Here is a 26713-nt window from a genome sequence, read left to right on the forward strand (position 1 = left end):
AATATTATTAACTCAGTTTTAGAAAGATTAAGTTTGAGTTGGCGAGAGGACATCCAGGATGAAATGGCAGAAAGACAGTCAGTTACATGGGACAACACAGATGTCGAGAGATTAGGAGAGGATAGATAAATTTGGGTATCATCCGCATAGAGATGATACTGAAATCCAAAGGAATTTATTAGATTTCCAAGGGAAACAGTATAGATAGAGAACAGCAGAGGACCTATCACTGAGCCTTGCGGTACTCCAACTGATAAAGGAAGCGGAGCAGAGGTGGCCCCAGAGAAATTAACAGTGAAAGAGCAATTAGACAGGTAGGATGAGAACCAGGATAGAACAGTGTCTTGAAGACCTAGGGATTGCAGCATTGTATGAGACTTTGTCTTTATTTGCTGGAAGAGATAGTCCTGTATTACTGTGTTTGCAGCCCAGTGACCTCAAAGGGACACAACTAATCTAATTAGCACCTATTGTTTTACAGAGCACAGGCACAAAACCCAAGGGGGAGGGTACTTTTAGTTAGATGTATAACCAAAACTATTTTTTTTTTTTTTACATTAAAATAAACCCACTGTGATTTGAATTAAACTTGTCCCAACCCAGTCTGGTCTCATCTCTCTCTTCAGATGCTAATTTAAACAAACAGGATTCCCAGACAATAGTGAATTTAATTTGCATCATGATCTTTGCATTTGAACAGGTAGTTTATAATAAACCACTCACAAACTAATAGTCACATATTGTATTTGGAGAAATGTACTTATCTGCATAATTGTTCTGTATTATCACAGGTTATCACAGCTGGAAAACATTGGGACAACTTTTAAAAAATGTCGAGCAATTCACCTCTCAACCATAAAGTAAACTTCTGTTATACAGAAAGCAATGTGTCAAAATGATTTCACAGAAGCCGTGACCTCTATGTTTAGCTGACACTAGGAAAATACAACAGTGCAACATTAAATAGCTCCCACCATGTAAACCTCAGACGTTTCACAATGTGGTCATATTCAGCTTTCCCACTTATTTTCCATCTGTACTCTTAATAATTAACTAATGATATTGGAAAATAACAGATAACAGAAGAATGCTAGCACACAGTGGAATGGCTCAGGCAATGCGCTGATCACTTATCTATATTATGTTACAATGTATCATTACTGAAAGAGACAATGTGCTGACCACGCCCCCTCCTGACCAATCACACCGCAGGTCTCTCAGCAATGATACAATGTATCAGTACTAAGAGATACAATGTGCTGACCACGCCCCCTCCTGACCAATCACACCGCGGGTCCCTGGGTCTCCGCTCTTCCTGTATTTGTGTTCCAGGTCTCGTAGTGAGCCCTGGAGGGGGCGTGGATAGGCCATGACGTGGGTGGTTGGAGGCAGTGACGTAGCCGGGAAGGGGCGGGACGGAGAGGTGACACGTCAGGCGGTTGCTGGGAGCTGTTATTAGAGGAGGAGGAAGAGGAGTGAATGGAACACTGACTCCGGGCTTTGGAACGTTCGGGGATAACGGAGGCGGCGCTGATTGGCTGCGTGTGAATGTGAGAAGCTGAGGGACAGCTGGAGATCCAGTGTGACTGACCCGTCTATAGAGCCCCATATCCCTGTCCTTCCCTACTACATAGCTTAATCCTCTGCTACATCCCTGTCCTTCCCCCTTCATATCTATATCCCTCTGCTACATCCCTGTCCTTCCCCCTACATATCTATATTCCTCTGCTACATCCCTGTCCTTCCCCCTTCATATCTATATTCCTCTGCTACATTCCTGTCCTTCCCCCTACATGTCTATATCCCTCTGCTATATCCCTGTCCTTCCCCACTACATATATATATCACACTCTGCTACATCCCTGTCCTTCCCTATTACATAGTTTAATCCTCCGCTACATCCCTGTCCTTCCCCACTACATATCTATAGCTACATCCCTGTCCTTCCCCACTACATATCTATAGCTACATCCCTGTCCTTCCCCACTACATATCTATAGCTACATCCCTGTCCTTCCCCACTACATATCTATAGCTACATCCCTGTCCTTCCCCACTACATATCTATAGCTACATCCCTGTCCTTCCCCACTACATATCTATAGCTACATCCCTGTCCTTCCCCACTACATATCTATATCCCTCTGCTACATCCCTGTCCTTCCCCACTACATATCTATATCCCTCTGCTACATCCCTGTCCTTCCCCACTACATCTCTTATCCACTAATACACCCCTCTGCTACTACATCTCTGTCCTCCACTAATACTTCCCTAGCCCACCTCCAATAAGATATTACTGTTCCCATTCACCATAGTTTCTATTCTGCATTACATTCCAGTACTGCCTTCCCCAGACTGGTGATGACCTGGGCACAGTGACTGTGGAGGTGAAGCCTGCAGACCAGCCTCTTGGCTGTATTTGGGTGCCCTTGATGCTGGTCGGTGTGTCAGGGACTAGGTAGAAATGAGACTGTCCATGGTGCTGTCCTTGCTGAGGCCTGTGGGCCCGGTGGTGGTTGGCATCTCTCTGGGCTTCACGCTCAGCCTGCTAAGTGTAACCTGGGTGGAAGAGTCCTGTGGAAGTGGCCCAAGGATACCTGGAGGGCCGGGGGGGCTCTCTGACTCCAGCCACGATGTGAGTCTTGTAAGAAAACCCAATTCAGTCGCTGCCGGGATGGACAATATTGAGAACTTTGAGCCCAAGATCATCCCCTACACCCCACCGGACCCCCAAAAAGTGCAGAAGAAACCTGTCCGGTAAGTATGACTCCTAATCCATTATTATGTGACTTGGCTGCCCTGGAGCATTTCAGTAATACTTTGAGGTGGATCAGGGACACACTTACATTCTTCCGTGTCTGCAAGACTTTGTAACTTTCTATGTGGGAAAGTCAAATTGTCTGTAATAACAGTGTAAGTGATGGCCTGGAGATGACTAACTTAGTCCCATGTTATTAGTGTCTCAGTCAGAACAGACCTGGCCATGTGTTTGGGCATATGTCAGACCTATTATCTCACCACAAGTTGTTCAATATTGTTCTTCTGTTGAAGCTGTACATAATATTATCACACTAGTATCGTCTTGAATTAAATGACTCTACTAGGTTTGTTGATAGGGATTAATAAGTGTTTGTAAACACTGAATCGCTAAATAAGTGAATATATTTATGACCAATATATGCAGAAAATGTGTGCAATTTAGTCTAGAGTATTAATACACCTCTTATGTGCGTATTGTTATACATTGTATGTAACTCTGTAATATAAAATATACTATAACATTTGTAATGTGAAGAAAGACATTTTCAAGAGACCTTATTTGCTACTTGTCTCTTAACGATTAACCCATCTTCCTCATAAGTGGACGAACCTTTGAGATCTAGTTTTTTTGGGGGGTGGGGAGGGGGGGTTTGAAGTATTGTAAACCCTCCCCCAATAACCTGTATGTATGCCCTGCCATGTTAGCAATGTAACTTCAACAGTCTACCATCCATCTGTATAATCTGTGTTCAATAAACTTTCTGCCTACTGGGTTACTGCTAACATTCATTTTTAAATTAAAGTTTCTATCTAATTAAAGTCTCCTTGCTGATGGAGGCTGTAGAAAACGTGCACCCAGCTGTCTCTGGTATCATGCTGTGATTTGTAGCCAAAATCGTCTAGTCCTGCTTAAGAATAGGTTCCGTTTTATGATTTCTGCAACTTATCAAGTGCATTCGACTTGTATTAATGTGATCCATTACTAGCAGGCAATCTAGAATAATTTAAATACAACCTAAAATCTTAGCTGGCTTTGACAGTAGCTTATGTGCCTTGCAGCTGTGAATAGGGGATATCGGTCAGAATAGTTTTTGTTGAGGAAGAAGCCTTGTTTAACTGGCCCATGTGTTCTTGTGGACCGGTGTATAGTAAATTAGGTTTATAATACAAAAACTTGCATTATGCTTCTCCAATACCAGAATACTGTACCAGCAGGAGAGAATCACAGGTCTCACTAATAGAAATCTGCACAGTTGACTTATTTTTAATGTTATAAAAAAAAAATAGATTTAGTGAAATAGTAATTTGTGCTTTAGTAAAACTTTCAGCTGATCCAAAGAAAAAGGAAAGTTGGGGAACTGAAACATTTGCCATAAACACAGGTCTGTCCTCAAATTAAACTATTAAGGAATCTAGACAGGCTGCAGGAGGCAAGGAGTCTGGTATTTTATTGAGGGAAGATAAGAGTTGGTTGTTATATGTTTGAATTGTAATTAAGCCGACCTTTTGTAGGTCATTATTTCTGTTATCTGTATGTAAATGTTGGTTGAACATGGACTGGAGTTAATCTGAACAGTGTGAGTGTTTATTAACGTGGATGGGTCCAATCACCCAGAGCCATCTGTGTGAAACAGATGTTTGCATTCCTGTTGGTTGGGGCCCCAATTTGGATCTCGGAATCTTTCTGAGATATCCTGATTGTCTGACATGCCATCCACTCTGCATGGAACCACTTGGTGTGGGCACCCCGGACAGTGGCACGTTGGCACTTGGGATGGCAGCTATGAAAAGTTTAAATCCAACACCTATTAGAGGTCGGATGTTAGCCCGTTGACCAGAGCAGATGTTACACAAACTGGCCCCTGTACTACTGTGTATCTTTGACACTGCAGTGTGAGTATCGCTTCCTATGCCATCGTGAAGTCCTGCAAACAAGTTCCTAAGACCAACTCCTTGTTCTTGCAGTACTCCGTTTGCGGGTATAAGAATTGCCCACTAATTACTTTCACCACATTTTCATATAAGCACATGGGACTGATAATCCGTGTCAGACGGTTCTTGCGTAATAGCGCAATCCTCTGACGCTACTGGATACCCTGTGTCTGCGTGGATCAGTGTCCTCCCTCATTGGTGTCTTTGTATTATGTGCCTGCTGCATCCTCTCCTGCTGTAAAGCTTTTCTATAGGGTCGTCACTCTCCCTTTCTGCACCCCTGACACATTTATTTGTCCTGACAGCAGCACACACTTCAGGAAGCCATTTGGGAATGAAACATTTCCTTATAATGTGCTCTGGGGGTGGGGGGGTCCCCCTCTTGTGTTAACTCTTTCACCGCAGGCATTAGCCCTGGAGATTTATAGGAGCTGTGAAGTGACCCCTCACTTGGTAAATGTTAGAGAATGTGTAATGTAGGACTTGTGGTCTGCAAGGGAACAGTGTGATAGAAAGATATAACTGATATAGAATGGGGAAAATAGAAAAATAAACTAAAGTGATTAAAAATAAATAAATTGTTCTTAAATTTAAAATAAACTTGACCCCCAAAGAATGCAGACTTTGGATAAATGGTGCTGCAGTAACAGAGAAAGACCTTATAGCTTATAAGTTCATAATATATAAAGGTCAGTAAGTAGTGGGAGAAGCTGGTAGAATACTTGGCTGTATAAGAGAGGTTTGGGTAACAGGGAGAGGTAGGTCATATTGTCATTTATAGGTTACAATTTAGATATCCCCTCCAGTACTGTATACAGTTCTGAAGGACCAATCACCAAAAATACATTCATAAAATAGACAAGCGTTCAGGGCAGGACTGCTAAATTGGTGCAAGTGCTGTGTAACAAAATGTATCGAAAATATATCAAACCTTCTAAACTAGAGAAGTGGTCGTGTTGCCTATAGTAACCAATCAGATTCAAGCTGCTATATTCTAGACTGTACTAAATAAATGATGGATAGAATCTGAATGGTTGCTATGGGTAACACCTCCACTTTTCCTTTTTATAAGTTTTGGTAAATCTACCACTTGAAAAATAACCTGGACATGTTTAGCTCTAAGAGGATTCCTAGAACTATAGAGAACATACATTAGCATTGGAGGAATAGTGAAAGACTACATAAAGGTTCATACCCCCTGGTGTCTTTTTAAACTAATAAACTGCATGTAAACGGGTCTGACTCTAGGACCCATTGCCTCTAATGTTTCCGAACCTGCCAGCATAGTGTTCAAGTTCCTGTTTTTCAGAATGAATCTTGTTTCATTTTTTTTTTTATTTGCATTGTGGAAATCTTACCTCTAAATACTGCTAAAAAGCAAATACAAAATACATGTTGTCTATAATGGAATAATTTATTTACAGTAAAGGCACAACTTCTTTTTAAAGTCCAAGAACATTGCATAGGGCAAATATATAGAGGCTGTTAAGTTTTGGATTAAAGAAGCAAGAGGGTAAACTAGAATGACCTGTATTTCTGCTGTCAGAATCCATGTTCCTCTATTACAGGGGCCTCCTTCCCATGGTCACAAGGAGAGATCTCTGTAGAAAGATGATGTTTCTAATTAGCATTAATGACCTCCTGTTTGTGATTTCCTCAGTATACAGTAGAGGCCAGTCCAGCCATCCATCTATTGCATGTAGACCCCCTTCTATCTCTTTCCTTATACAGTTCAGGTGACTGCTTGTGTTCAGCTATTTGATACACCACTTTGACTTCCAGGTATTTCTGAGGATTGATGTGATTATATTTGCAAATATCCGCCGTTCCGTCCCCTAAAAAAAACACGTTCAGCCCACACGACCGTGTGGGATGAACCACTATTCATGTAAATGAAGCCTAGTAATTTGCGAACAATTAATTTTATATTACACTTTATGCCACTTGGTTTAGTTATATCAATAATTCCTAGTGTATTGATGGGGATTTATCATTTTAAACACTGCAGCACATGTAACATCTCATCCTGTAAGTTTGTCCTTGGAGGACGGAGTCATTGGTTCACAATCCTCTGCTCTGGGCCCATAAAAAAACCTTTATATATTGGGCAACGAGCTAGTCAAGGGTTTCCATGTAAGTGAGAACATGTGTACAGAGTGATCGCTGTGGATATTGAGACATTATGGCACTTTAATGATGTAATGCAATGTGATATACCCCATTGCAAAGTGTCAGGGAACATCTGATTTAGGTTACTGACAACTTATTTATGCAACAGTGTTTTATATTGGTGGCTGTATTTTCCTAATACAGATATGGGATATTTTTATCTGGATGCACTTTATCCAGAAAGCTCAGTAAAGTAATAATTACCACGGCTAAGTCCTACATGTAGGCGTGATTCTATATCCCAGGTCTGGCCAACCTGTGGCTCTCCTGGTGTTGGGGAAAGTACAACCCCCAGCATGCTTTGCCAGTAGATGGCCAGCGGATAGCTAGCAGGCCATGCTGGGACTAGTAGTTTTCCAACACCTGGAGAGCCACAGGTTGGCCAAGAACGTGTCTGTGTGGAGTTTGTATGTTCTCCCCGTGTTTGCGTGAATTGTTCTCCTACAGTCCCAATAACATGATGGTAGGTTAATGTTGGTGTGTGTGGTAGAAGATTTAAGGCTAGAGTTACTAAACTGCTGGTTTGAAAACTGGAGATGTTGCCTATAGCAACCAATCAGATTCTAGCTGCCATTTATTTAGTACATTCTACAAAATGACAGCTAGAATCTGATTGGTTGCTATAGGCAACATCTTCACTTTTTCAAACCAGCAGTTTATAAAATATACCCCTTAGTCTGAAAGCACCAATGCGGCAGAGACCGACGTGAATGATTAAAACGTTTTCTATGAATCACAGAGTGGTATGTTGTTACTATGTAAATAAATAACCAGTCCCTTACTTTAAAGTATATTTAGGATCTGTGTTTATCTCTTCCCTTCTTTAATTAGGAAATGACTTGAATAACTTAAGGTAGGAGTCGTTTTCTCTTTCGTTTGATGTGGAGGTTTTCAGAATAGCTCTCAGTACACTGCAGTTAAGGGACCGTGTTGGGTAATAATTATGTTATAAAGCTCTTACGCTCCCAGCGAGCGCTGCTTTTCCTTATAAAGGAAGGCTGCTTGCTCTCCCCTCCACTGAGCACCAGAGACTGTCACTTAGCAGGTCAGCTAATAAGCACCTCTCATCCTGTCCCAGTTCTCTCTATATAATTCGGATTTCAGAGAGCAGCCGAGGGAAGGAGCCCTGATGGCTGTTAAGCCCATTGTATCTGATGTGTCCGCTATTTCACGCAGCGTAATTTCTTTTTCACCTACAGGATTAACCTGCTTGTGCCCCCAGTTCTCCAAAATCGCAGCCCCCATGTTGCTACAGAGTACATATCCTGCCAGCCTGTCTCTTCGGATAACATGGGCGTGCTGATAAGTCACGCAGACCTCAAATGACTGTTGACCAAATGTTCCTGCTCTGTAGAGCAGTTGATGCACAGGGCTGGCAGAGAAAATGGACAGAGTAGTGGGAGTCAGAGGCAACAGTTATGTGAGTTTTTAAACTAAAATTAACCCAAAGCGACATCTATCTGTTTACACCTGTAGCTAATTATTGATTTGTTCCGCCCGTCTTGGCAGATCGGAATTCAAGTAGCCGCGAAGTGTCTCGCAAACATTCTGAAGACACTCTGCGGCAGATATTTTTACCGAAATATCTGCCCATTTTTCCTTGCGCCCCTTTGAGGTGCGAGGGGGAAGAATGAGCCAATATTTCTACCATAGTAACGGTAAAAGCCCGTAGCCGCGGCATTCTGAGCAGAACCGTCTTAACAGCATTATAGGCCCCCGGGCAAAGCAGTGCACGGAGTCCCTACCTACACAACCACTCGCAGGAATAACAATGTGAATTATCGATAAAATTAAGCTTTTATTTATAGGTACTTCCAACAAAATCAGTGTTTAAACATTAGAAAACATGCTGTACGGTAGAGATTAATCCACACAAACATTTGGACAAAAGAACATGAGCCTTGAAGTTGAAATACAAGAAATCCAACATAAAAATGCTACTTGTTCGGTAAATCATACAGACGGAGATGGCACGGTACGACATTACTATGAATTATTTATTATTTAAGTGTTCAACACAAACATTTGCGGAATTGCTTAAAAAAATGATGTGTTTTTGTCTTGCTTGTGTACAGTTAGTACGTATATATTGTTTTTGTCAAGATATGTATTTGCAATTACAAGACTGCACGTACAGATAACCGCTTATACTGAGGTGATTAGTCCATGTAAACGTTTTAATAAAGGGGTTTGAAGGTTCTGAATAAATCTCCTGGAATAATGTAGAGGGGGGAAGGAGGGACTGTCCTAGGTGATATCATGCTGGATGCGCTGAGAGCAAGGATTTTATGACTGTAGTACTTTGCTTATACCTGGTGATATACGTAGGGTGACCTTGTTCAGAAAGTCTGCAGCGGAGTTGCTTTACAATACAACATGGAGCTTTTAAACCTGCGGCCATAGATTTAATACTCGTATGTATTATTGCTCACAATAGATTGGGGGTCTTGTTTTTGTATTGATTGAAGTATGTGGGATTTACTTCAACAGAAATAGGTGGCTTGCAGAAAAGACGTTGGGATGACGTTGGCACGGTTGCGCTGGGAAAGGTAACGCACGTTTTGGTCATGCGCCTTCCCATACTCCTTTCATACGTTGTGCTTTTATCAGTACAGTCTAGTAGCCGTAGGATGTGCAGTGTTTGTTTGTTTGTTTGTTTTTTGTTTGTGTTTTTGTTTCTTTGGGGGTTTTTTTGTTTGTTTTTTTAAATCCTTTTTTTAAGCACAGTAAATGGTGATAACTGCAATATTGACAATTTGTCCTGCTTATTAAAGTGCTATTCATGTTTTTTTTTTTTTTTTTTTTTTAAGATTTTAAAATATTTATTTAGTGCCTTTCTACTAATAAGACTCAAAACACGTTACATTGTTGCAGAGGGCGAAGCAGCCATCTAGTCCTTGCTCAGCTGCTATTCTATGCAAAAGCACATTAAAGGGTTTGTGTGAAGAAGCCATCAAGGAGAGAGAATACAATAGAGGTCATCCTCCTACAAGATATGAAATCCTTATCAGGGTTTAGTCCATCTTTATCTATATTCCCAATGCTCCTTTGATACTTTTGCATTCTAAGGCCGGGTACACACTACAGAGATATCTCCTGATGTCATATCGTTAATGATTTTACCAACAACTGAAAGTTCTGATCAGTATGTCTATTGCTGTGTACACACTATACACGTCTTGCAAGATTTATAACCTTCGGCTTATAAGATGGTGACGCTGCTGGTAATGAGTGCAGAATCTGCCTGACGTCATACCATTGTTTATAAAGATTTGTAGTCTGTTTGTAAAATCAAATGAAACGATTAGATGTGCTTTGGTATAATACAACATGATCGTTTGAGCGTACACACTAATATCGAACCTAACTGTCGTTATTGTGTAATTGTCACAATAATTATTGTCCTAATGTATGTCGTGCCCCCTACACACATACACTGTCATGCAATGCTTCCATTTGGTTCCTTACAAATAATAAAGAATATCAATATCAAGGGAGGTATGTAAATTTTTATTTTTAAAAATTTTTTTTTTTTTTTTTTTGTAAATATTCCTCTCTATATAAAGTGAACTCTTTTCACTCAAATTTGGCTGTGAGTATTTCACTGCTTCCACTCTCTCTCTTTGTTCATAATTCTAATTCCTCCCTGCAGTGAAACAAATGCTTATTTTAGCCATCGTTCTGTGCAGCGCCGTACAGCGGGGGAAAAATGGCGCATACATAAAACCAGGATATACAGGGTTGACAAAATAAATGTAGACATAAACCCAAACGGTTGGGAGAGCCCTGCTTGTGAGCTTACAATCTACTTAGCCCCTCTAAAAACAAACTAGCAAACAAAATCACCCCCCCCCCCCCCCCCCCCCAAAAAAAAATAAAAATAAAAAATAATTGATAATCTACTTCTGAAACCCGTGTAATGTACCATAGAGGATGTGATTCCAGCGCCTACCTATATTTCCTGTGGATTATTACAATAACATATTAACCTAAGGATGCACAAATGTCTCCCAAGGCTCTAATTCTAGCCTAGATCTGTAAAGCAAATGCTTCTTTTGTTAGTGGAAGAGAAACAATCTTATACTACCCTATTATATCTAATATACATGGCCGTGCATCAGTGTTTTATGTTTAAAAAAAAAAACACTGTACATTTAAAGTGCCTCATCTCCTGCTTACAATGGAAATAGCTATTTTGTGTTGTGTCAATATTCATGAGAAAGCAGCGATCCATTATTCACTAGCTAGTACCCTCCTCTGTGCTTTCTAACCAGATATATCACTAAATGGATAAAATTGAGAAAACTGACCCATTATAGCATGTTGGGCAAAGTGGTTAGCATTGCTGTCTGGCAGCATCTGTGTCGTAGATTTGATTCCAACCATGGCCTTATCTGTGTGTACTTTGTATGTTCTCCCTGTGTTTGCGTGGGTTTCTTCCGGATGCTCCGGCTTCCCCCCCCCCCCCCTCCCCCACTCCCAAAAACATACTGGTAGGTTAATTGGCTTCGTACAGAATTTAACCCTAGTGTGTTTTGTGTGGTAAGGATATAGATTCAAGCTCCACTGGGGCAGGGACTGATGTGAATAATTATATCCACTGTAAAACGCTACGGAATATGCAGGCACTATATAAATAAAAAAACACTGCAAAATCCATCCGTAAATATCCTAATAACACTCTAAGTATATACAAAAAAATTAAAATAGTCTTTCCTTAAGTAGCGGGGTGTCGCCTACCCTAATACAAATGCAAACTCAAACACAGTTAGAATATTGGTATTACTATTATGAATGTGTCCGAAAATGAGTTTATTCTGTTTTTTTTTTTTTCCATATTCAAAAGTTTTATACCATTTAATTTGGAGCACCACGTCTAATATAAACTTAAAAATGACCCTAGGATTCTCATAGCAGTGCTCCTCACGGTGACTCTGAGGAGATATTTGTTACCAGTTGACGGCAATAAAAACAAACAAAAAAATTTCAGGATTTCATTTGTTTTTTCTTAACCTTCAGTAAAACTGGTTTCAGATAGTAGATCACATACGCTACATACTGCACAATATATATTGCCCATTTATTTTACAGTATTCAGTTTACATCTCTGATTTATCTGCAGTATATTTGACAGATTGAACATAACACAATATAATGGATCTGGCAGGACCTCGTCCCCTGTGCAGCTTTGTTTGCAGAAGCAGCAAATGACGTATTGTGATAATCTAAGCTGCACCTATCGCAGATCCGGCAAATATCATTTTGTCAGATGTGACCTTTTGTAGAGAGCCTTAAGCTGTGTCTTTATTTTTAGCAAAAAAAAACTCTTCTATGCGACTTGGTCATGTAGTCAATGAATTTTCCATTCAGGGAAACTGATGAATCTGGGTTTGTGACCGGATTTATTTAAAGCTGTTCTGAATATCCATATTCTGTTTGCCTTATTTATTGATAATCTTTTAGCGATTCCACAAAAGCTGTTTCAGCAACGTGTTTCGGTAGAGCCTGATTATGCTGATTTTAGTTCTTTTGGTTTTTTTGGGGATGTTTAGTAGATGCCCTTATAATGTTTCACTGGAGTCTGTTGACTTCCACGCAATGTGTTTGTAGGTTTTAGAATGTCATGTTCTGGGAAAAGGATTCTCAGAACTGATTTATGAAGGCAGATAACAATCATCTAGACTGTGTGTTTTCTCAGTGGAGTTGCATTATAGACTTGTTTATAGATGTAGCTGGTACATGTGGACACTTCAGACTGGTTTTCCATCTGGTAACCTGGTGGTAAAGACATACTTGCCAACTTTTCCTCGTTGGCTTCAGGGAGATCCCAGGGGAGGTGGGCGTGCGGGGCTAAGATGACGCAATATTTGCATCATTAAGCCTTATCTGTCACGGGGGCGAGAACCGGGAGGTTACCCTACACTCCCGGGAGCCCGGGAGGTCTCTCAGAACTGCAGGAGTCTCCCGGACATTCCTGGAGAGTAGGCAACTATGCGTTAAAAAAAAAAAAAAAAAAAAAAAAAAGCAACTAATGAATCTCTAGAGACTGAAGTGTCTTTTACATTTCTGTCTCCATATCTGAAGTCATGTTGTCTTACCTGTCAGGCTTTGATTAAATCTTGGTCTCCATGAAAATGGCCACCTCCATAGGCATCAATACATGGACATAGGACACAATTTCTGAACTGTGCCATCATGCCACAGATGGTGAAGCCAACCACGTCTTGTACTGGCTCAGTATCAGGGAGAATACCAGACTCTTCAGGGAGTGAGGGAGATCACCCCTATTTCAGGGAGTCTCCCTGACATTCAGGGAGCGTTGGCGAGTATGGGTAAAGATGAGCGAGGCTTTCAAAACTATTCTATGAAATATTTGCCCAATGTTTTGCTGGCTCTAGTTGGCGTTAAGTGTCCTAACCGCACCCCAGATCCATAATGTAAAGTCTCCAGACTGACTCTCTAGTGTATAAACATGGAACAAGGTCATAGCAGCGATGCCCTCTTATAACTGGCACACCACATTGGTACAAAGGCCGGTTTGGCCATGCAGGGACTAGTCTGCGATGGCAGGTTAACGGAGACCAGTGACAGTCCATAAGCCATGGTGACGGTGAGCCCCCCCCCCTCCGTCATGCAGGAAAGCTTCATAAATGTTGCGCCAGGGACTGCAGACTTGGATCCGCTATGTAATTTAGCAACCATACAAAGACTATATAACCGGGAATAAATGTGTGACGTGTGTCAGAGCTGCATAGCTGATGTATAACCCAAGAAGACCATGTAATAGCTCACTAGCGGCCTTCGCGCTTGGTGCCAAGAACATGTCCTGTTCTGCAGAAATGAAGCTCAGAAACGTCACCGTTTGGCTGTACATGGCTGCCTATGTATAGCTTTACATGGTCTGAGTTGTGTCTATATATAAATGTGAGGTTAAGGTTTATTCAAGGTGCTGGTCAGAGCCACAAACAGGTGATTGTTCTGCTGGGGGGGGGGGGGAGGGCAGGGTGGATATGCCTCAGTATCTGTACACGTCTGCTCCTGTCTCCGCACACTCTAATCCCCTCTCTGGGGGTACGTGCAGCGTGCTGACTGAGCCAAAGACAGAGAGACTTTATGTGCGCCACGGACCATGACAAAACACAGATGTGAGAGCAGACATACAGAAGTATGATAAAGGAATTGGCCAACAAAACAGGATCTGTGTTACTATCTGCCATGGATCCACGTTGTGGGACACGCTGGAATCCTCAGTTGTCTTCATATCATGGGCTGAGATTTGCATTTCAGTAATAACTGTGGTGGCACAAAGTTCTGCTTTACAGAAACCGTACACATGACTACTCCCACCTGTTTCTTGTTTGTGAGAGACCCATTAAACCAGAGCTAACATATGCTGTTATCTGCTCTTTTCCTTTTTTGTATAGATCCTGTTATAGGTATCTTGGTTTGCTCCTAGAGCCCCCTGTGCATGGCCACAGCATCTGAGAGATGTAAACTCTATGGAATTTTATACGTGGTGAAAACAGTGGTCTCTTTGTGTAGTTCACTGTAGACTATACTATTATTGTAACCCACCAACTGTTACTCACCTTTCAGAAACTTATTCGGACTGGAGCTCCTTGTAAAATGTCAGTTTCTCGACCGGCTATGACCAGAGTTTTTTGCCTGCCCTTCAAATTTTTCACCCTTGTTTATTTATATAGCGCCACCAATTCCGCAGCGCTGTACAGAGAATATTTATCATACACACCAGTCCCTGCCCCATTGGAGCTTACAATCTAAATTCCCTAACTACACACACACACGTGTTAGTTTTGTCAGCAATTAACCCACCGGTATGTTTTTGGAGTGTGGGAGGAAACTGGAGGCTTTAGAAAGTGATGTGATGACACCTATGAAACTATCTTTGCTCAGTAATGAAGTCTCAGATTCATTCAGACATTACAAGGTATAATAATTATTGTATACATGTAGACTAAATCACTAACCGTTTGTAGACGGAGGCCCAAAGCTACCCTGAAACTGGCTGCAATAAGCAGGGCCGGATTAACCCGAGGTCTAACTGGGCTATAGCCCAGGGGCCTCGGGCATCCAGGGGGCCCTTCAAAGTCCGCAGCAGCATTATTGATCGGTCCGGGGGCGGAGGCGCCCCCAGCCCGATCAATGCTGCTGAGCACTGTCAGTCCAGTCCTCCGTCCCCGGCGCTCAGTACTCTGCTTACTGAGGAGATCTCGCGAGTGAACTCTCGCGGGATCTCCTCAGTAAGGAGCTTACAGCGCGCCGGGGACGGAGGACTACAGTGACAGGTAAGCGCCTTGGGGGGGCCCTCACGGGGGGGCGGCAGGCGGCTCACAATGGGGGCCTCACGGGGGAATGGAGGCGTCTTTAGCCCAGGGGCCTCCATTCCCTTAATCCGGCCCTGGCAATAAGAATCCAACATTACAAGATATTCTGCTGCTTTATGAAAGGGAATGTATTTACCGAATACTTGTGAGCTTATTCGGTTACTTGATTGACGGCTGGAACTGGGGTAACTGATTTATCCACTCCGTAATCCTCGTAGAATCACTTGACGTAAGCGGCTTCCTTCAGTTGCAGTTACAATCGATCAATTTACATAAAGGGCTGAAACCTTCAGGGTCTTTTTGGAAATTGGTAATAAAGTTTTAATTTAAACATTTTTTTTTTTTTTTGCCAAGGTTTTCCATGGGGTCACTACATAATGACACCAAGAGTTATACCAGACACCAAGACAAGATTACATCAGAAATGTAGTTAAGATATGTTCTAACTTTCATATCTATACATCATCATCAACATTTATATAGCGCCAGCAAATTCCGTAGCGCTTTACAATTGGGACATATAATATATGGTTATATATGCAGGTTCTGTATAACACATGTATTTTACAATGTGCATTAAACTTGCAATATCCATGTTCCTGTGCTAGGTTCTATATCTATAACATTATATCTCTATATAGTAAATGTCTTTGACATGAGAACATAGGACTCTATAGACCAGTGATGCTCAAACATTTCTAAGTTCAAACCCACAAGTCATTGTCAGATTTTCTAGGACCTCCTATTTCTTGAAATCCTATCAGTGCCATCCTAATTAAATAAATAAATCTAATTTCTTAGTCGTTTTTTATTTTATGCATTTAAAATATATTTTTGTTGCAAAGTTATTTAACGTGTTTTATGTTAACAGATGGAAAACTATATTTTATACAATAGTTTATTTCTATGGTTTGTTTATTCCAACAATTTATGTCTTTTGAATACATCAGAAATTCTTGCCCTACATTTTGACTGTACATAAAAATACAAAGTTAATATATTCTCGCACTCCCTACATTTCAAAAAGTATACTTATGTTTGTTTATGCTCCATAAAACAGTTCTTGCAATTGATTCTTAAACCTTTTTTTTTTAACTGATCTGCATTGTTGCTGTTTGGTCAGTGACTGGCAATATCCTGATCACAGGTGGCTGTTTTTTGTTTTTGTTTTATTTTTTTTATGTTTTTTTTTTTTTTTTGTTTGTTTTCATATTTTGTTTTGTTCTCTTGTAGATCTCGGTATATAAGCACAGAACTTGGCATCAGAGAACGCCTCTTTGTTGGGGTCCTGACCTCTAAGACCACCCTGAACACCTTGGCGGTTGCGGTGAATCGGACCCTTGGCCACCGGCTGGAGAAGTTGGTGTACTTCACGGGGATGCGCGGCCGGAAGCTCCCTCACGGCATGTCGGTGGTGACCCACGGAGACGACCGGCCCATCTGGAACATGTATCAGACGGTGAAGCATTTGCTGGATCACTACGTGCAGGAATTTGACTGGTTCTACCTGGTGCAGGACGACACCTACACGGAGGCTCACCGGATTTCCAGGCTTGCGGCTCACCTTAGCATAGATGCCGACCTCTATCTGGGGCGGCCGGAGGAGTTCATCGGAGGGGACACGGAGGGTAGATATTGCTACGGCGGTTTTGGCTACTTACTTTCTCGAAGCCTTTTGAAGAAGCTGCAGCCACACTTGGAAAACTGTCGTAACGACATCCTCAGTGCCAGGCCTGACGAGTGGCTGGGTCGATGCATCATCGATTACACTCATGTTAACTGCGTGGAAGAGCATGAGGTAAGGTGTCTTGTTTTTTTGTTTTTGCCTTTTTGTTTTTTGTTTTTGTTGAGCAAAGACAATGTATGCGTTTAGAGGTTTTTTTTTTTCGTTTTTTTTAAAACCTATACGCTGTTTCCTATGTAAAGTTCAGTGCCATAGACAAACTGAGGGGGGAGGGGTTCCTAGTTGCTGGAAACCCCCCTCCAAGCCTGGGGCACTGTATAATTGCGGTGGCTGGACCCTGCCCCCGCTTCACACGGCTCTGCTTGTAAAGAGAGAGCTGTGTGCACCTAACAGTGGTGCACGCAGCATTGCACATGTATATTATGGGGATAGGAAGAGTTGGAGAGCAGCCAAGCACTGTCTAATATTATAGCCACGCCCCCATGCATGCTGGTCACGCCCACTGGCGGTGTGGTGTGGAAACTGTCCTCTACAAATCCTGCGTTTGCTCCTGAAGGCGTAATGTTTAATGACTTATCTTGTCTATAAGAAGTTATTTGAATGCAGTAGGGCTGTTGGTGTGTTCTTCAGGCGAGCCAGCTACAAGTGTAAGTGTAATATCTGTACGTTGCCTTCTGTGTGGACGTAGAGGATCTGCGGTTTTCTCAGCTTGCGGCCTTGGAGACTCTACAATATGAGGATTATAAGGCCGGCTCTGTATACTGTACTGACAGCCGGCAGTTACATTGGTGTCGTTGTACTAGAATATACAGCAAGATGTGTGATTATCAGTCCTAAACCAGCGTGCCCCTGTCGTTTTGGGTTGTAGACACAAAGTTTAAAATTGAAATAAAGGGGATACAATTTTATTTTATCTGACGCTTGTGTATTGTCTACACCGAAACAAATAAATCCCAAGGCTTAAAAGTACAATTAAAACTTTAAAACAGAAGGTAATGCCAATTCACAGGTCTGTCAGTAATCAGAGGCAATGCTACTTTACTTCAAACAAGGCATGTAATCATCACGTGAGTAGAGACATGCACATCGTTCTGTATCCGTCTGTGCACCCGGAAACCTGGTTAAAGGCACAGACTGTCGGGCTTATACAGATGTATCTGACTTGTGACGTTGTTCCATCCTTATTAGAGCTCATCAATGCAAAACATTAATTTATGGCTTGTTCCAGAAGCTCAATAAATTCACCAAGGATGTCTGGTTTTAGGTGTATGTGGGTGATGGGGAACTTGAAGAGATTACCTCCCCTCCTCACTCTATATATTTGTAATGGTCATTTTGCCATATATGGTCCTTGCATTGCTGAATGTCCAGGCCTTTGAATGGGACCCATTGTCTTCTGTATAGGAATCTGTTGCTGGATTATCTGTCGGAAGTAAATGATGAAGGATCTGCATGTATGATGTATTTGAGTGACACTGCCCCATGTAGATGTATGAAATGCTCTTTTGTTCTCTGATAAAAACGTCTTTTATTGGGGGCTCTGAATGACCCGATCTTCCTCTCTGTGCAGGGAGTACGATACCGGTACTTTGAACTGGGAAAGAATGCGGACCCCGAGAGGGAGCGAGATCCCCGCTTTAAGATCGCCTTCACGGCCCACCCAGTCCTGGACCCAGTACAGATGTATCGCCTGCACAAGCACTTTGCCCAACTGGAGCTGGAGAAGACCTACCAGGAAATTGAGCAGCTACAGGTGAGCAAGGGTGACCCTTAAACTAATCCTTCCATGACCAGTCATTTGTGTATGTAAGTAAGGGCCCTATTCATTAATGAACGCCTGTAAAGCGCATGAAAATAGAATGAATGGTTTCTTATGGGTTAGTCTGTAATATTGCATACACTGAAGGTTTAATATGGCAGTCAAAGTGAAGCATGACGCGTTTCTTATGTGATAATGTCCTAAAGGTCTTTAGTCTCTCACACAGTATTGTCACTCTTCCTTTTAATATATCGTGAAGGACCAGTAAGACTGGTTTGTAAAACCACAATGTAGGGTATGCGAAGAATGTTTTTCATTTTGTGTTTTGCTGCTTTGGAATCTGTGGTCCTGATACGATCACCAGAAAGCGCCAATTATTTTTTTTAAAAAAAAACTGGTTTTTGGAACTTTTATAGAAACTAGTTTCCAGATTAGAGGCCCCATACTTTAACCAGATCTGATTTATGCCTGTGGCAGGTAGATTTGTGTCACACTTGCTGAGGCAGCAACCGGTCTGATTGCTGACATTCCACAGTGACGTATTTGGTCAGACTAGCCCTGTAACCATATTTAATGTGGTCTGTTCTAAGCCTACATTACAGTGTACGTGAATCCCTTAAGCACATCTACTTTGCAGAAAAGCTAAATGTTGCTGGCAAACAATGTATATAACAGAGGAATGGGCCAACCTTTGTGGTTTCATGGACAATGTAACAATTAACAGATTTAATGGTGGCTCAGTGGTTAGCGCTTCACAGAGAACTCATTCACATCAGTCTCTGCACCACTGGAGCTTACAATCTAAATCCCCTAACTTGCACACACAGACAGACCGAGAGACTAAGGGCAATTTAATAGTAGCCAATTAACCTACCAGTATGTTTATGGAGCGTGGGAGGAAACCGGAGCGCCTGGAGGAATCCCACGCAAACACGGGGGGAACATACAAACTCCATACAGATAAGACCATGGTCGGGAATCAAACTCATGACCCCAGTGCTGTGAGGCAGAAGTGTTAACCACTGAGCCACCGTGCTGCCTACTTGCAAGACATTTTACAGAAGAGCTCTTATAATTTTGTGTTTAAGCTCAGTGATGCCTCCTGTTGCCAGACCAGGGTTACTACAAGCTGTCAATTTTGTAAAACCTATAAATTTAAAGAGAAAGAAATCAACCTGTAAACTTTTTATATTATGCTTTATTGGAATTGATAAACGTAAATTATACCTCTCACATGCTCAGGGTAGAAGGGACTATTTTGCAGGTTTAGTCAATATTCGTGAGGATGCCATCTAGGTACTAGTGACATTATCGAGACGCCCAGCCTGTTGTACCCCAGTAATCTCTAGTTCACCCTGAATCAAATGACTGAGTATCCACCACTGTGTAGGATACTCTTTAATCCTTTTAGAGGCTGTGGCATGTTTGTTCGAGGGTTAAAATCACCTTTTGTAAATTCCTAAACCCAAAGGCATATTTAAATATTGCTGTTTTTAATTAATTTTAAGAAGACTCCCTTATTGGATACATGGTCATTTGCTGGGTTAGGCCAGAAATTGCCCAACTTTGGAGAAGGGGCATGACAGATTTAAGCTGTACATGTAATCTATTTGTCATGATCAGCAAAGCAGATCTAAAGGTTTTCAAACATTGACCGAACTGTTTTATTTTGTTAAGGTGGATCAATTGTCTTTGCTGTTTTCTGTGGCCATGGAGAATGGGTACATCTGTAATTGAATGCAAATGTAGACTATTGCCAATATTTAAAAGTGCATTCCAGTCTATAGAGAACTGTCTGAGTTGGACTTAGGCCACAAAGTACCAATGATCTGTTTTGGTTTTTGAACTATTCAGATGGTTTGTTTTTATCTTGATTTTTTTTTTTAAAAATTTTTTTATCTTTTTTTTTCTCTTCTGTTTGTAGCGGGAGGTACAGAATACAAGCAGCCTTTCCATAGAGGGAGAACAATCTGCCACATGGCCCCTGGGAATCAACGCTCCTTTCCAGCCCAAGACGCGCTTTGAAGTCCTGCGATGGGATTACTTTACGGAGGTCCACACTTTCTCCTGCATCGACGACTCTCCAAAGTGTGAGCTTATCGGGGCTGACCTTGCCGACGTGACCGATGTCGTCAGCACGGCCGTGGACGAGTTAAACCGCAAATATCAGCCCGTATTGCACGTGCACAAACAGCAGCTCCTGAATGGCTACCGCCGCTTTGACCCGACGAGGGGCATGGAGTACACGTTGGACCTCCAGCTGGAGTTGGTGACTCAGAAAGGCCACAGCCGTTCTATAACTAAGCGGGTCCACCTGGTCCGTCCGCTCAGCGAAGTGGAGATCATCCCTATGCCGTATGTCACCGAGGCTAGCCGCATCAACATCATCCTACCCCTGACCGCGCAGGACCAAGAACATGCTTCACGCTTCCTCCAAGCCTTCACGGACATCCAGAGCAACGAGAACTCCCTGCTCACTTTGCTTTTCGTTTATGACCCGTTTCAAGCTCAGCAGGTCAGCCAGAACGACATCTTCGCCAAGGTGAAGAGCCAAATTGCTGAGTATGAGCAGAAGAATCGCGACACGAAGATCCCGTGGATCAGTGTGAAGACCGATGCTCCTTCTCAAATCCGACTTATGGATATCATCTCCAAAAAACACCCAGTAGACACCTTGTTCTTCCTGGCGGGCGTCGGTAGTCACGTCAGCACGGAGTTTCTCAACCGTTGCCGCATGAACACCATCAACAACTGGCAGGTCTTCTTCCCCGTACACTTCCAGGGCTACAAACCTGAGGTGTCCGAACATGGACAGCAACCTCCCCAGGCAACCCTGGAGCTGTTGCGAGACGCCGGGCGGTTCGACAGAGATGTGTTTGACGAAGCTTGCTTCTACAACGCCGACTACATGGCGGCCCGCACGAAAATGGCAGCCGACGCTCAGGAAAACGAGGAAATCTTGGAAATGCTGGACATATACGAGATGTTTATCCGCTACTCGGGGCTCCACGTCTTCCGGGCGGTAGAGCCAGCTCTCCTACAGCAATACCGCCCACGAGCTTGTAACCCGCGGCTCAGCGAGGAGATATATCACCGTTGTGTGCAGAGCAATCTGGAAGGACTGGGCTCTCGTTCCCAACTGGCCATGCTGTTGTTTGAGCAGGAACAGGGGAACAGCACCTGACCAGGACCGTGAAATGGACTGCCCGAGACCCCCGGTGTGGTCCCGGGGCCTTGGAGAGACCTCAAACTGCTCTGTCCATACCAGAACACTGATGGGCGCTAGGAACAGAACTTACACCTCCAAAAATTTCTCTTGATCTCGAGCTACAAGGCGTTTTTTATAAACTGAGAATCGTTAACGTTGGACGCAAGGGAACATCCCCTTCAATAAGAACAGCCAGCAGCATTGCTTGCGCTTTTGCAGTGCTCCACGCTGCCATCATCACTCCATCTGGTACCCGCTTCAACTTTGAAGAACCTGTGACTTCTACCGTGTGTGCGATCTGCTCCCATGTCTTCATCGTTGGGTTTTCGTTTTGTTTGTTTTTTTGGTTTAGTTTTTTTTTTCCCCACCCACAATAGTCCAATATTTGTGAACATTTTAATTTATCTCTGTGGTCCATTTTTGTTTTGGAAGAGTTTTTATCTTATGAAGTTTATACGAAATAAGACTTTTATGTCCCTGTGATGCCGGATTTGACCTTATAACATGCGCCGATGCTGCGTACAGGTGAGGTTGACCTCTTGCTGAAGGCTTCAACCGATATCTGACGGCCTACTTTCCATCTGTCCAGACTTGTGTGCTTGTTTCACGGCTGCAGTGGCTTAAAGAGTTAATTTAACATTTTGTTCATCGGTGGGGCCATTTTTCCTTGCCGAATAGTGCGCTCAGACCACCCTATGCCCCCTACCCTGAATTCACTCCAAACATTATTTGTTTTTATTTTTGTGGCTTTTCGGCAATTTCTCCTATAGAAAGATTCTGTCTCAGGGTCACTGCCTAATAGTAAGTGCAATGCTTCTTCTATGGCTCATGGTCAAATGCAATCATTAAACACTCCTAGCCCTTACTAGGCCATTGCTGTGTCAGACAGATCTCCAGCCCTTCGCTCATCGATGTTTTTCCTTTATGTATATTTATGTATGTATATGTCTCACCCTGACGTGTTATTGTTTTAAATGGACTTGAAACGTTTTTTGTTTTTTTTTCGTATTGTCATTTATACATAAATTACTCTTTAACATCTGCTGCTGCAATCGGCCTCACTTTATGATGAGGTTAATCTGAAACTGACTATTGATTTTTACACTGGGGACGGAGGAGGTGCGCGCGAGTTATAATAATCGGAGGAGGAATAGTTATTCCGAAGACTCCCCTTTCTTTTTTTTTTTTTTCTTTTTCTACGTTTGATCCGAACAAAACACCGCAGCCGCCTCTTGAAAGCAATCATTTTTATATAATAAATTTAATATTTTGGGGCTTTTGTCATTGATTAAATCTACTTTAATAAAAATGCAACAAAGATCTCTTCTCTGACCTGTTTTGTTTAATCTGTTTTGTTGGGTATAGTTTGTATAATAGACCTAGGGCTAGATCTACTAAACTGGGAAAAGTAGAAATGTTGTCTATAGCAACCACTCAGATTCTAGTTATTTATTTAGTACATTCTACAAAATGACAACTGGAATCTGATTGGTTGCTATAGGCAACTTCTCCACTTTTTCAAGCCCGCAGGTTAGTAAATATACCCCCTAGTGTGAGCAAAGCCTTGTATTGATTGTCGTTACAGAACTGCTATCCAGAATGAAGCACATTGGGGTTCTACCTTCTGTGCACTTTGAGAACAATGTTTCAGTTCTTGCTGAATTAAATGTCTTATGGCCTGATTTCATTAAGGATCTTAACTTAAGAAGTATCGTATTTAAGTCTCCTGGACAAAACCATGTTATGTGCAAAACAGAATACTAGTTTTCACCCCTTGCATTGTAACATGGTTTTGTCCAGGAGACGTAACTTAACATACTTCGTAACTTAACATACTTCGTAACTTAACATACTTCGTAACTTAACATACTTCGTAACTTAACATACTTCGTAACTTAACATACTTCGTAACTTAACATACTTCGTAACTTAACATACTTCGTAACTTAACATACTTCGTAACTTAACATACTTCGTAACTTAACATACTTCGTAACTTAACATACTTCGTAACTTAACATACTTCGTAACTTAACATACTTCGTAACTTAACATACTTCGTAACTTAACATACTTCGTAACTTAACATACTTCGTAACTTAACATACTTCGTAACTTAACATACTTCGTAACTTAACATACTTCGTAACTTAACATACTTCGTAACTTAACATACTTCGTAACTTAACATACTTCGTAACTTAACATACTTCGTAACTTAACATACTTCGTAACTTAACATACTTCGTAACTTAACATACTTCGTAACTTAACATACTTCGTAACTTAACATACTTCGTAACTTAACATACTTCGTAACTTAACATGTTTTTGTGAGAAGTTGGCCAAGCGGGCACTATATGGAAACGTGTGCGCTGCAGACTCGTTTTCTCAAGACCTAGGACGGAGGCACGTAGTGGCGCATGAACGTTACACTTTTCCAGCTGAAAAAGTGCAGCATTTATAAGTGCTCACTAGCTGAAAAATGCTGCAGCGTAGATTTACTAAAGCATCTAAAACTGAAGTGGAGGTGTTGCCCATGTCAACCAATGAGATTCTAGCTATCATGTTCTAGACCAGTGTTGGCTAACCTGTGACACTACAAGTCCCAGCATACCCTTCCAGCAATAAGCTGCTATATATTGACAAAGCATGCTGGGACTTGTAGTTTCATAGCACCTGGAGTGTCACAGGTTAGCCAACACTGTTTTAGATAAATGATGTCTAGAACCCTGTACCTATATTATGTAGCAATGTCTGATAGACTTGTATACAAATCAAACTGACTTTTCTATTGCGGATCCCTGTGTTTGGCACTGAGCAGAGCTGTGTGTCGAAAACCAGGGTTTTAGATTCTATCACATTAACAGACCTATTCTATTGTAGGGAACTCGCTGCAAAGACTCTACAAACTGTAACTTAGGGTTGGGAAGATTTATGTGACTGGTCCAGACTCCATGTCAATTATTTGGAATGGTGAATCCAAAACCAACTGGAGAGTGCATGTTATAACCTATATTATATCTATCTATTATAATCTGCAGCGGCTCTGTCTTCAGACACTTCCTCCCTATAATACTGACAGCGGCACTGCCACTTCCTCCTCTGTGGTTTTTATAAAACCAGGTGCCCACTGAACATACTGACACCTCTAACCATTTTAGGTTGCATTTGAAGCTTTGTATCTCCCCCCCAGCTCACTAATAATAAGGCAAAATATACACCGCATAGCCAGTAACTATATGTATTGCTGAGTACACACAGCTAAATTAGGAGGGGGGGGGGGGGGGGGTTACTTTGGGTACCCAGCTCGGTCCTGTTATCTAATACTGCAAATCTTTCATCTAGAGGTGATGCTTCATCCATATTTGCCCCAAGCTATATGGGGGCTATAGGCAAGATGTGGGGGTTATCTGAAAGTGGGCAATCTCTTTGGCATCTGGGTTAGTGTTAGGAACCCCTCCAGCCGGCACAACACAACCCGGAATCTACTCCGCCAGTCAGGTGTTCACTGGAGCCCCTGATGGTGGGGACAGACTGGGCCGCAGACTGACAGAGGGTCGTGAAGTGCGTACCAGCTGGGGAGAACCCAGGCAAGAGGAGTCAGGTCCACGCAGAGGTCAAGGGCCGGCAGCAGACAACGGTATCGATGAACAAGCTGAGGTCAGGGGTCACAGGCAAATATCAGAACGGGTAAACCCTGCCAAAGATCAGGGTCACAGGAAACACGAGCAAGGTCCAAATCAAAGCCAAGGGTCATACACGGGGAGTCAAATAGAGATATCAGGATGCAGGACAGGAACTAGCAGGTCAGCAGACTGGAACACAGAAGCTATAACCGACAATGAGGCAGCAGACCTCATTGCCTTAAATACCAGTGGCCACCAATCAGAGCCTAGCTCTGATTTAGACACAGCCCCCAGGCTGCATTAATTAGCCCACAGGCTAGAACATGGTGAGCGCTGCGCCCGGCTTCCTCTCATTGCCGGGACACAGCGCTGAAGCGTCTTCCCGTTGCAACGGCCGGGTCAGGGCCGGAAGTGACGTCCCGGTCGCCATAGCGACGGCCGGGACGCAGGTGAGTGAGTCGCGGCGGCTGGGCACCGCCGCGGCTCGTAACAGTTAGTTGTTTCAAAGGGGAACAAACACCCTGGGAGATGTTATTGACTAAGATGACGTAACATCACAGGACTGTCCTGATTTTTTTTTTTTTTTTTTTTCCTTCTTCCTCCTGTTCTAGTTAACCTGCATAACAATCTGCATATTCATTATACCTCGGACCCTAAACACCCTGTGATTGGTTTAGTCAGGTAACAAGCACAGATTTTCCCTAAGGGATAACCCCACCCCCTCCAGATACCTGCCCTTATAGTGGTTTGGGCCCCTCCCTCTTGTATTGATCTGGTTTCCCACTGTCGGGGACAATTACCTGCATAAAAGGACACAGTGGTGGTAGACTAGTGCAGATCAGCAGTGGGTAACACCTACTGCTAGAATAATTACTTCCCCCAATTATACTTGGGATAAGCCCTTTTAATGAGGTTAAACTGCTGACTAGCCACATTCAGCTCGTTTATCAATTAAGCTACTTCACATACTTCTTAAATATTTAGCTCTGCATGAAATTGTTACCCTGTTACAGGTTAAAGAGCCCTTCCAATTATAAACCATGATAATTAACAATTGTCCCAGAAAAACTGATTTTTAGCAACTTTGTCATTTTAGTAATTGGCTCTGTGACGACCAATAAGGGATGCTTGAGACTGATGCAGAAGAAAAAGTGTTTTGTTCATGGCAACCAATCAGATGTCTTGGATACACTGTACTAGAAACAGACCATCTATTGTTGTTGC

General features: G+C 42.3%; 2 protein-coding genes across 3 annotated transcripts in view; one reads left to right on the forward strand and one right to left on the reverse strand.

The window, feature by feature from the left end:
• ZFAND2B (zinc finger AN1-type containing 2B) overlaps window positions 1-26713 on the reverse strand; it is a 61088-nt gene that overhangs the window by 5465 nt on the left and 28910 nt on the right. The gene's annotated exons all lie outside the window — the stretch shown is intronic.
• Window positions 1424-23180, forward strand: CHPF (chondroitin polymerizing factor). 2 transcript variants are annotated; one of them, XM_075180985.1, is made up of 5 exons: window positions 1424-1550; window positions 2343-2760; window positions 16443-17007; window positions 18464-18646; window positions 20577-23180. In XM_075180985.1, exons 2-5 carry the CDS (start codon window positions 2468-2470, stop codon window positions 21834-21836), a joined length of 2301 nt encoding a protein of 766 aa, XP_075037086.1. In that variant the 5' UTR covers window positions 1424-1550; window positions 2343-2467; the 3' UTR covers window positions 21837-23180. The 2 variants fall into 2 exon arrangements, with proteins under 2 accessions (XP_075037086.1, XP_075037085.1); XM_075180984.1 differs by having other exon boundaries at window positions 1424-2760.

The sequence above is a fragment of the Mixophyes fleayi genome, chromosome 7, assembly GCF_038048845.1.
Source record: "Mixophyes fleayi isolate aMixFle1 chromosome 7, aMixFle1.hap1, whole genome shotgun sequence".
Lineage (NCBI taxonomy): Eukaryota > Metazoa > Chordata > Amphibia > Anura > Limnodynastidae > Mixophyes > Mixophyes fleayi.